Here is a 12,121-nt window from a genome sequence, read left to right as displayed (position 1 = left end):
ACTTCCAGTACGACTCCTTCACAGTGGTGTTAACTTGACATCTGTTCAGATACTTAGGTGATCGGTCTTTCCTGGTACAAGCTCAGAAAGTCTCAAAAGTGCAAAAAAGAAAAACACAAGCAGAAGAACACAGGACCGATAAAACTGCCGAGCACACTGCCATCCCCGCTTGGACCTATGGCTGGTTTCCCAAAAGCATTTAGCACTATGATCCACTTTGTAGATGGCTTATAAGATGTTTTTTTGGCACCGTGCTGCCTTTGGGAAACCCCCCGTAAATTTGCCTCTGTTAACCGGCCGAGCGGTGATGGACGTTGGAGGTCAAGTGTTTTTTTTTTCTTCTCAAGGGAAAACCCACCCTGTGTCCCACAAGTGATGAAATTAAATGTTCCCTTAACCTTTTCTGTCACCTTCTGCTTCAGTTAGTGCTTTCCTACATTCCCCCAGAATGCCCAGAGCACATAGTCTGAGTTCAGGCTACGTGCTAGATACAGAAAAAGCATGTAGAAATAGTGATAGCAAGAGTGGATTTTTCCTCTTGACCCCTCCATCCTTTAATCTATCTAACAAGAATTCATTTGCATTTTAATTCCTAGCATCCTCTCATCCATCACCCCTCCTGCAGGCTGATCGGCTGCTACTGAACACTGCAGGCGGGGCAGCAGGCCTCTCTCCTGTCGGGCAGAGGGCAGAAGTCCATCTGCCTGACGATTTCGGCGAAAAGCTCATCCACCATGGTCTTGCTCTTGGCCGACGTCTCCATGAAGGGGCAGCCCCAGTCCTCGGCCAGCGCCTGGCCCTCGCTGGGGGACACCTCCCTCTCCTCCTCCAGGTCCACCTTGTTACCCACCAGCACCACTGGCACCTGCTGGTACCTAGAAATAGGTGAGAAAGTAACATCAGAGGAGTGTACATTTGAAATTTTTCTGCCTTCACCCCCCCCCCGCTGGGTGTTTCACTTTACAGACTGAGACAACAGGAACTTCCTGATATGTAGGGGAGAAAGAGGGAGAAAAAAGAGAGACTAAACTCACTGACAGAGTGTGTGTGTGCGTGTGCATTGTTGGCCTACATACTGTATTTGTTAGATGCTGAAACAATAAGGAGTTTGAACAATGCACAATGGAGCGAGGGAGAGGGATAAACACAGCTACATTCAGCCACAGCTCCCCAGGGGGGCCTCCGTCACTCCCCGGCCCCCGAGTGTCTAATATCAGTAGGCGGTCCCATTAGAAAACTGTCATCACGAAAAATAACTGCCTCTTTCGAACACTGAGACGCTCTGTTTATTCCTGGATGCAATATACGTGCCTGTGCATGGCACGCAAGCTGTACCTTTAATGGCTTCCAATTCTTGTTTAAAATCGTTAGCTCTCCACTTTGCATCATTTCCATCATGCACTAAGCATGTCTTAACGGATCAAAAGCTTTTTTCCCCAGCGTGCGACTGACGATCCCGGTCCTCTTCCCTCTGAGCCATCGATACAAGGAAACCAGGCTGAGGAGAGTAATGGAATAGCTTATTGAATAATTGAATAAAGCTAATGTGGTGCTCTCACATGATTGGACATGAGCATTGGCCTCGTACCTTGGAAACAACTATTTTTCTACTTCATATTTAGCTTTGACTCACATTTCAAACTCAGCAGTGTATCGACTCGCATGGAGAGTTTGATCCCAAAATATCATGAAATGAAGAAGAGAAGTTCAGACACCTGTGGGTCAATAAGTACATCCTTAAAGGGTCACTTCACTCAAAAAAGCAAAAAAAACACAGATGGGTGACAAATTAACCACAGGCCCATGTGACAAGTGTAGCATGTCATTTCCACACATTTACCAACACGGGTACTCGACTGACTCTGTGGTGCCAATAATTAGATCTAAGTAACATTTGCATATCAAGATAATAAGTAACCATCACAATTTTTTAATATAAAGGTTCAATTATGGCTAGTTCAGATTTTTATAGTTTTTTTCTAAATTTATCATTGTGATGTTTGACTTCAGTAAGTGTATTGATCGTGTGTGTGGTTTATGTAATAATTTGATAAATTTAAAGATAACTTAGCTAAACAAAATGCAGATAATGTGGCTGCTCAACGCACTGTAAGATGGAAAACAGGGACTATTTCTTCAGTAGAAAGTTGTAGCTGTATTGAAAATCAGAGTTTCAATAATTAGTCCTTAGTTCCAGCTCCTTGAATGTGCATATTTTCTCTTACTCTACTAAGATAGTTGAATATTTTTTGGTTTTGGACTGTTTGTCAGTCAACAAAACATCCAAAAATGTCACTTTGTGCTCTGGGAACAATTTGCTAACATTTTACAAACAATTACTCAGTTGATTACTACACATACTTTTGGCCAGCTATGGTCTTATTCTGTAATTTGGGTGAACAGACCAAACAAATGTGTTGTTGCAGTACTTGTTATATTCTACAGTAAAGCCTGATTGCATTTTATTCAGATAGCAGATATTTCATCTCAGTTAGACGCCCTTCATGTTTTCTCTGATTAAACTACAGAATGTCAATTACAGAGGGTATGCTGTATATTCTCACAACAGGTAATGGCACAGACCACCTAATGGCCTCAACCATCAGTCATTCCTAAGTGCATCCCGAGCCTGGCTTATTGATCTGTTGGTGCTATTGAGAAATGGGCTCTTATCTACAAATTGGTGGCCTGCTGCCACACTGTTCAGCCGGGAGAAGAGCTGAGGCGTGGAAAAGAGCTGACAAAGTCTCACTGAGCTAAAGCGGAGCCAGAGAGCTGCAGGAAATGAGTGCAGGCAGGAGGTTGGAGAGAGGAAGGAGCACAGAGAGCATGCTTTAGAGGGAAGACCCTGTGCAAAAGTCACTTTAGCACCTGATGAACCTGCTGCTGAAGTGTTCTTCAGCAGGGCAGGGTGGCAGCTTCAAATCTGTGCAGGGGCTCCAACCCTGATCTCCTGGAGGAAAATTATAAATAATTTCAGCAATTTCCCCCATGATTGGTCTACAAACAAGCCTATCAAGCAGAGAAAAGTCGCTCTTTAAGGCTCAAATGCCAAAGAATTCCCTGCAGCTTGACATTTCTCCCTCCAACAGCCGCCGCACCGTGCAACACACACTCATACAAACAGCAGCTGACCTCAGCAGGACAAGCATCTGTGTGTGCACGGCCTGCATATGTGTGTGTGTGTATGTGTGTGTGTGTGTGTGTGTGTGTGTGTGTGTGTGTGTGTGTGTGTGTGTGTGTGTGTGTGTGTGTGTGTGTGTGTGTGTGTGTGTGTGTGTGTGTGTTTGGAAAGCTGGAGTCTAGAGGGTGTGAAGTGTGAACAAGGAGAGCACCATGCAGACAAATGCAATCTGACAGCCTTGCAGGAGAAACTCTATATATAACTACAAAGACACAGGGAGAGCCAGCTTCTCTGGGGTGGGGCGGGCGGGGAGTTTGTATAGCGCTTGTTTTTTTGCAGCATCAAACTACAGCTCCCTCCCCTGCCAGATGAGGAGATGCTTGAAACTGCTCAACACAGCAGGAAGAAAACCCACCCCGCAGGGATTTATAGGCTGATATCATGTATTATTGAGGAATGTGTCAGTCAATGTTTGGGGTTAAATATTGGAGTTAAAAAGACACAGTTTTGCACTCAGTGTCTCAGAACTATTGTATCTCTACCAACCTTTACATGCTTGCGTTTTAGCCTAAAATGTTCAGTTTTTATCCCACATTATCCACACTATTCTCACTTCTTGTATAAAAAATAAATCGATACTTTTCCACGTGAAGAGGTTCTTCCTGATATCACAAAAAAAGTTACAAATATGGCCAAATTTTGAATTGATTCTTTCAGTTCAGTGTCTTGTAGCACTGAAATTACTTACACTGTCAAACTAATCGAGCAGAGAAGCACAACTGCACCATCTTACAGGTTTGGCCTTAAATCGCATGACAAGTGCTCTAACACTCATTACTCATGTTCATCCAAACAATAAGTCATAAATTCAAAGTTACACATGGCATGACAGTGAAAAATTAGTGTATAATATAGCTGTGTTTTTCTGAGCCAGGGACACTGCTTGCCTAATGTACTGTAGCCCACCGCCCAGTTTTTACTCTTGGGTGTGGGGTAGCCAGGCAGGGGCTGGTTGCTACACCCATCACAAATAGCATGTTCAATACTAGGGGAGAAAGAGGTGCTGGAAAGTTTTTGACACTTATTTCTTTGCAAAAAAAATTGTAATGTGTTCCACAGATTCAAATAATTAAACCTAAAAGATAAAAGATGTCTTTAAATTAAATATATACCAATACACAATGTCTCCTTCAAAATAAGACTTACAATACTGTAATAATGACATTCTTTTTTGCAATAAGATAAGAGAAGAAGAATGTCTTGTTATCAATCTATGAATTTTAGTGATAAATGAGGCATCACTGAAACATTAAGGAAATAATCACTGGAAACACAATCATCTATCTGTGCTTCATTTCCTGTCTGACACATGAAGGCTCAGCATTTGAAAGCAAAAGGAATCAGGAAATCTTGTCATTCTAAAATCTTGCAGCTTGTGAGGTTTGATTAGAGTGTTTAAGTTCCTCTCGCAGGGTTTTTACTCTACATACAAATGAAGATATAGCTGTAGAAAATAACAATCACTGCTCACTGGCTCTTGGTCCAGCACTAGAGTTGGCAGCCGTGCGTTACGGGAGTGATCAGCCCAGTTGGAATGCGTCGTAGGATTGCTTGGCTCAAACCTGCAGCTGTATGAATATGCAGCTTTTTGTTTTGCAGAAAATTCATGAGCGATAAGTCACGCTGGTTTATGGAACAGACAACAGCAGGTGGCCGGCTGCAAATTATCAAGACGGCGACGCTAAAAAATGTTTCTTTATTTCTAAAATTTTTCTGGGAAACTGTTTCCGAATGATACTCACAGAGTTGCCAAGTGGGAGATTGTGTGCTCAGCTGCAGGGCTCTCACCCTGCAAATTGCTGAGCTTGCTTTTTTTTCTTTTTTTTTTGAAGCCATCATCTGTACCTGCATTTTTGAAAAGCCACAAGTCCAACTGCTGCATCCTCATTAAAGGATGTGGCTTCTTCTGCTGAAACACATCTGACCTTTAGAACACACAAAAAACAAGTTACTTCCATTGTTGGTGCAACTGTTGGGGGAAAAAAAGGCAAACACACAAACCTCCCACACACAGAGAAGCAGTGTTTATACCTCACAAAAAGAGATGCACTCTACATTTTCCACTTAGCCTCTGGGTACAACAGCCTTATTAAGGCTACCTGCTGTGTTAAATAGCTACAGTGACTTCACTTACCCATTTTCACAAGCCCCACAGCGCCGGCAAACACACACAGAAATTACAAAAGAACAGTCAGGCATCTCCAACACGAAGCCCTCCAACCCTGCAGCCGCTTCTTTGCTCTGCATCTGCTGTTAATTAGCAGTTGGATCAGCTACACTATGTGACAGCCAGCCATGTATCTGCTTGTAGGACCGGACAGAAAAATCACACAACCTATAGCATCTACTCGCTGTGTTAATTCCCAAAGGGTGATACTGCTGGAGAACAAAGCATCTAAAGCTAATGTTACTGTAGTGCCACAGTACCCCGGCGACATGAAGAAGAAAGCAAGGCAACAAAATAACAAACCACACACATTCCTGTGATAAACAGACAAAGAGAGGGCCTGCACAGCAGATGGAGAAGGTCTTTAGAGTCTTTTATTTTATGATGAATCCCCAAGCTTCATTTCCATCTTTAATGGTGCAGCCCAGCTCCTCCAGATAATCTCATTTTCTTTAGTTCAGATACAAACACAGTATGAGCAGTAAGGGAGTTAACAGACAAGTCCTCATTAAAGGTATTATTCCTGCCGTTTCGTGCAGTTAAATGAAGACAACAATCCATGGTGAGCATTTTTTTGTGCTGACCCATAATGTGAGGACAACTAATGTGTCCCAAATGGTCCAAATTTCTTCCTCTAGTGCGTGTTGAGGCTGGAAGAGGAGATTTAAACATTAATGGGGGTTCCAGCTTTCTCTGGATAGAGGTCACAATACTGTCTTCAGTCAGGCCCAGTTTTGTTTTTAATTAAAAAAAGTGAATGATAAGTGAATGCCAACTGCTGCTGCTAACCAATCAGCAGTGATGGACGTGCCCATCCCTCCGTCGTCATTTCCAGTTGCCGTACCAGCTGCTCGGATCAGTTAAAGATTTTTGTCAAGTTCAATGAAGAAATATGCCAATTTAGGAATTTCAGCTCAGTTAGATAAACAACTGAGCCAATGTTTTTATAACACCAGACTTACTAGAATGGGTTGAAAGAATGGGAGATGTGGGCAGTGATTCAGAGGTCTGGAGAAAGGCGCCGATGAGTAATATAATAGTGCAAGTTTGTTTACGATTTGATAGTTTAAAAAAAAAAAAAGATAATCATTTACATGTGGGAAATCCCAGCAACAGATCAAAGCTAAGTTTTTTTTTTTTCTTGAGACGTCACAAGATGATTAACAAGCTAAAAAAATGAGAAAAACACATTTTGGTCACACAATTTGTGTTTTTTTTTTCTGGCCTATTGAGAAATATTTACCACTTCAGGCTTCTAAAACAGCCTGAAAAATGAGCATCCGTCCAACTGTGCAGCCTTGGAAAAGGGATTTCCAGTAAACAGTGTCACTTTAAAGGGTTAATTCCCAGAAACATTAGGAAGGACTGTCCCAGTGTTTATTAGATTGTATTTGAATGATGCACAGATGTGTTTTGGGATGTTTGCGAGCTGCCAGAAAGCTACAAGTCAGTTCTGAATGTGAGAATGGGGACAAAGCTTCTGTGGGGTTGGGTATGGTAAAAAACACTTGTGAAGTGCTCACCAGTAAAGTGCTCATTGTTGAACATTTCAACAATGAGCACTTTACTGGTGGCTGCTTTAACAACTCGCTCTTTCCTGATGGCAAACGCTAAAAGCTTGAGGTCAGGAAGCTGCTTTGTACCTACACAAGTGCCCCATGGGATACGTAGTTTGGGTCTCTCCGCTCTATTCCCACTCAGCGGTGCGTGACGCTAACCTCCTGCTATTAGACACAGCATCAGTGCAGCGTGGAATAAAACGCAGCTCGAGCGCTTTGAACGTGCTTCCTCCTGTGCCGACAGAACTATAAACCTTTACATGCAGGGAGCGAGATTATTAGATTGCGAGGAGGGCTACACCCAGATGTTGTTTTCACTGATAGCGACTGACATGGGGTTTATTTGGTTAGCCTGTGAGGTGCTGGAGTCGACAGAGAGTACAGTGTTCTAGCACACAGATATACACCAATTATACAAATAACATTTCGGCTTGGCAGGGTGTCTAATCAGACAAATCATTTGATTTGGTTGAGACAAAAATTCTGATTTATGTGAAAAAACGCACAATTTGGATGAGAGACAAGTAGGGGAATGTGTTTACTGCTCCTCACTGCCTTACTGCATGCAAGCAAGTCAGCACGGTGGAGGTGACGTGTGGATTTTGGGCACTGCAGGAGTATCTCATGGCTTCGAGCCACCTGCAACGGTGCAGCACAGTAATCTATAGTATTCTTGCTTCTTTCCCATGCTAACCCCTACTAAGGGCCCTGCATAAGCATCCTAGTTTATATGACTCTCTAATGGAGGCCTGATGTCTTCTTGGCTTCCAACCCAACACAATCCCATTAAGTTCTGGTGAGTGGGCACATACTATATTTCGGTGTGGTGCTCCTTGCTGCTGCTGCTGCTGCTGCTGCTGCTGGCTCAGCAAGTAGTTTGGGAGGAAGGAGGCAGATCTCCTGGAGACAGCTAATGGAGACCAGGAGCTGAATTTGTCTGTTGTTTCATTTAAGATGGACACCCAGCGGATACTCTGCATGTGTTTAAATGACCAGCTGAGCCTGTTCTCCCTGTCCTTAAATAAACTGAGGAGGATTTTACATGCATGTGTCAGCACTTTTATACTTTTACTAACTAAAAAAAGTGGATTCAGTGTTAAGTTACTCTTTAAAGTCAGAAACAGTTTGTCACTCTCTGCTCTGTACAGGACGGACTATTTTCTACAGTTTGTGTGTTGTGTTGTTTCAATTATTCATCCTTTTTTTCTTCCTGAAAGACGCCTGTTGTGTGATGAGACTTACTCATCCTTCTCTTTGAGAGAGCACAGAGCTGTGTGAATTTTAAAAAGAGCAATTCAATAAAACTGAGTGAGAGCGGTGGAATTTTTTCAATCACAAAAGATTGTTGTTTGCTCAAATTCAATTATCCTGTGCGTGATTGTAATTTCTATACACAATATAATTTATGCACATTCCAAAAAAAATATTTTCCTCTTCAAAAGACAAAACAAAACAAAAAGTTATTTAAATGATAATGTGAGTTTTGGTTATTGTACATATTTGAGAAACCTCTTGCACATACAGTAACAAGCCCGACTTCAAACCCAGAGCAGTGTGAAATAAAAGTATGAAATATTGATGTACACTTGAGGACGGTGGCGGCTGATGCAGTGTGGGCTGCTGCTTTGGGTGGCGGCCGGCTAAAGTCGACAGAGCGCCGTTTTCTCCATCATTATATTATTCATTTCAAAGGAGTTCCCTCGTGCGCTCGTCCCTGCCGTGCCTCGTCAACTGTGACGCTTTCACGCTTCCGCTCGGCCTGTGACGTCCGTGCCACGGGAGCACTCTGTTCACTTCAGGGATGGGGAGGGCTTTAGGACAAAAAGCACTGCACTGGACTATACAAATGCAATTCTAAGTATATAAATGTAAGGTAAATAAATGATTGTTTTGAACTTTTTCAATGCTATTTTACAGGTGCATCCTGATCTTAACATGACACAACCCTGGCAATGTGATTAAAGGATCCTTCCAGTTTTTATAGTTTTGGCCATCACTCCTACTTAATTAACTGCTGAGCTCTGGGCACACAGTTTTCCTGTGCAATTAGGTCTAATTACCAACATTTCAGGTGCACTCACTCTCAGCTTTACCACCAAATGGTGTTTTAGATCATCTGGGTAAACTGTTGCCATGATTATAACCTCTCTGAACATCTTACTGCTTGTTTCTAGCCTTGTTGGACTTCATTGGAGTGATGTTGCCACGCTCCCTGATCACAGCAGCTATTTTAACTGATAGGAATGATATCCAAAACTACACAAATAAGACACCCATGTTGTAATGAACTGGACTTATGCTTTACAGTTTTCACAGATGTGGAGTAAATGTAGTGTTCTAGACACTTTGAGGCCTGGTGAGTTTGAGGCCCTGTATAGTAAGTCCTTATTCCCCTATAGAAAAAGACAGAAAGAAAGAAAAGAGAGCTGAGAGGTTTGACGTTTGAGATGCTCCTGGGTTGGAGTGTTTTTGAGAGGTTCTCCATGTGGGGTTCAAGGAATTCCAGGGGCTCTTGAGGGGTACCAGGTGGTACTCCAGTAAAGTGTAGTTTCATTTCACTGTATTGTATTTCCCTATAAATCAATTAGAGAATGCAGCAATGATTAATCATGGCAAAAATAACTTTCATCTATCACTAAAGCTGAAGAAGCCTCTTGGACTGACAGGGGGTGATATAGCCCATAAAATGAGACAATTTGAAGGGCCAATGATAATCTGGGATACATTATGCTGACCAATGAAATGTCTACATAAGTGCCCTTTATGTTCTTATACAAAACCTGTAAACTGACCTCATTTCTCAACATAATAGGCTCATTAATAATAATAATACTAGAGTAGAGCATCTTATTATTTTTTAATTTTAAACATCATTAATTGAAACTGTAATCTAGGTTTATAACTGCAGCATAAATCTGATACAGATAAAATTATTTCTAAACCAGATAGCTATTAGCTACCTTTGCCATTTCATTATATTTTCCCTGCTAGTGTGTTTATATGATACCGAAGCTTCCTGCTAGAATGAGGTGGCTTTTTCAGACACCTGCTAAAAAAACAAAAAGATTCCTAACACACAGCCAGTCAGTGTCATTAAAGATCCAAAATAAAGGAAGGCCGTGAGCCCAAATGTCACAACGAAAGAAAAGGAAAGATCACAGATTCTTTCTTCCACTCTCTGTCTCATCCAGCCATGAGATGAGCTCAGTGGATTCATTGAGTAATGGACTGCACTGATCGAAACCATCCAGAGTTAGTCATGTGTGTGAGAGAGAGAGAGGGAGAGAGAGAGAGAGAGAGAGAGGGAGAGAGAGAGAGAGAGAGAGAGAGAGAGAGAGAGAGAGAGAGAGAGAGAGAGAGAGAGAGAGAGAGAGAGAGAGAGAGAGAGAAAATATCAAACCCAGGGAGAGTTCATCGAGTTGATATATGACAGGTGAGCCGCAGCTGGGCTCTTAAGAGGAACATGAGCTGGTTGTTGCTGCTTCTCACACAGACAAGGGGGAGAGAAGGGAGCTGGGAGGGTGAAAGTTAGAGATGATGAGTGTAAAAATATTGGGAATTTTTTTTTTTTTTTTGGGGGGGGGGGGGGGGGGGGGGTTCTGCATTAACATTCAAATACTTCAAAGGGCTCTTGTAAGGGACCAGGTGGTACTCAGCAAAATGTAGTATAATTTGACTGTGTTAAATGAATAGCCCATATTGGTATAACCCAATAGTCACATATTGGTTTTAACTCTTTAAAGGCCAAATATATATTCAATAAGCTCCTGTCTGTTGCATCAGACTGTATTAATTATTCAAGGGTGGTTTACACAATCATATGAACAATACCTCACCTTTTGACCCTGATGATCTGATCTCTCATAGGCTTGATGTCCTGAAAACTTTGCTGGTTGACCAGACTGTAGACTAGGATGAAGCCTTGGCCGTTCCTGATGTAAAGGTCCCTCATGGAGGCGAACTGCTCGGTGCCGGCGGTGTCGAGGATCTCCAGCACAGACGGAGAGGAATCCACCTCGATCTCTTTCCTATAGAAATCTTCAATAGTCGGATCATACTTCTCTATAAATGTCCCGGTGACAAACTGGACAGTGAGCGCAGACTTCCCCACCCCTCCGCTGCCGAGCACCACCACCTTATACTCCCGCATAGCGCTCCTGTCTTCTTAAATCCGGCATGCAGAGAATAAAGTCATCAGCTGCGGATAAAACAAACGCATCCCCATGCACACAGCCTGGGCTCAGACTACAGGCATGACACGATCACAGCTTAATGTAAAAGAGATGTAATAATGAGGATGATGATGGAGCCTCTACTGAAATATTCCCACGCTATCTTGAAGGGACACCATTCCAGAGGCATCCATAATGCAATAAGGCGTCGCTGTGGCAAAAATAAGATGATCAGAGGCGACTAGACTACACATCTTTTTTAGAAGGCTAACACTACATTTCTCTGCACAGCAAGATAAGGTAGGGTTAAAGGCAAAGAGGCTATTTATCCTCAAGAAGACAACAGTATTGGGAATCCACGCCTCTGGAGTCGGTGCATCCACTGGATGTTACTATTTCCTGGGTTGTATGGAGGGTGATTAGTGCCACTGACAAAAAAAGGGAGGATGTTTGTGACAAAAAATGTGAAGCCTGTGAAGAAAAGCATTCTTATCAGCACTGTAATAGAAATATGGAATTAGACATTAAAGCATCTTCATTTTTATCAAGAAATGACACTATTCATAGAAACAAAAGATGCATACAACAATTAATATATTAGTGTTGTATGCATCTTTTGTTATGTGTGTGATGTGTTTGTTGTGTGTATGTGTTACTGTTGTGTGTAAAGAGAGCAGCAAAGTAAGAGTTTCATTGCATTGTCTGAACCTCTGTGTTTTTACCATGCATATGACAATACATTTCTTTATCTTTATCTTATCAACGTATGTACACATGTACTAAAACCCTGATGTTACATTACCCGGAGGAGCCGTGTGTGAGAATGTTTAATCCAAATCAGTTGAACAGGACGTCAAACAGACTTTACCCTGCCAGCCCCCTAAGTATAAAGTCTGTGTAATGTTGGATCTGATGTGCGAATATAGCAGGTCATCTTTCAGGGAATCCACAGCAAGCGATGTTTTTGTTTTATCAAGTGACTGGCATGAAACCGGAAGAGAACAACCACCTGAGGGTGAAGTAGAAAGGTAATGTAAGA

The 12,121-nt window shown here is 42.3% G+C and overlaps 1 protein-coding gene across 1 annotated transcript; it reads right to left on the bottom strand.

Annotated features, from left to right (window-relative positions):
- Nucleotides 1-540: 540 nt before the first annotated feature.
- LOC133976625 (ras-related protein Rap-2a-like) lies at nt 541-11,060 on the bottom strand. The gene is made up of 2 exons (XM_062414885.1): nt 10,747-11,060; nt 541-875 (listed from the first exon to the last, which is right to left on the bottom strand). Exons 1-2 carry the CDS (start codon nt 11,058-11,060, stop codon nt 638-640), a joined length of 552 nt encoding a protein of 183 aa, XP_062270869.1. The 3' UTR covers nt 541-637.
- Nucleotides 11,061-12,121: the final 1,061 nt, after the last annotated feature.

This window comes from Scomber scombrus, chromosome 24 (genome assembly GCF_963691925.1).
Source record: "Scomber scombrus chromosome 24, fScoSco1.1, whole genome shotgun sequence".
Taxonomy (NCBI): domain Eukaryota; kingdom Metazoa; phylum Chordata; class Actinopteri; order Scombriformes; family Scombridae; genus Scomber; species Scomber scombrus.
The sequence above is the reverse complement of the archived record's forward strand: the minus strand, read 5'-3'. Positions and strand labels throughout refer to the sequence as shown.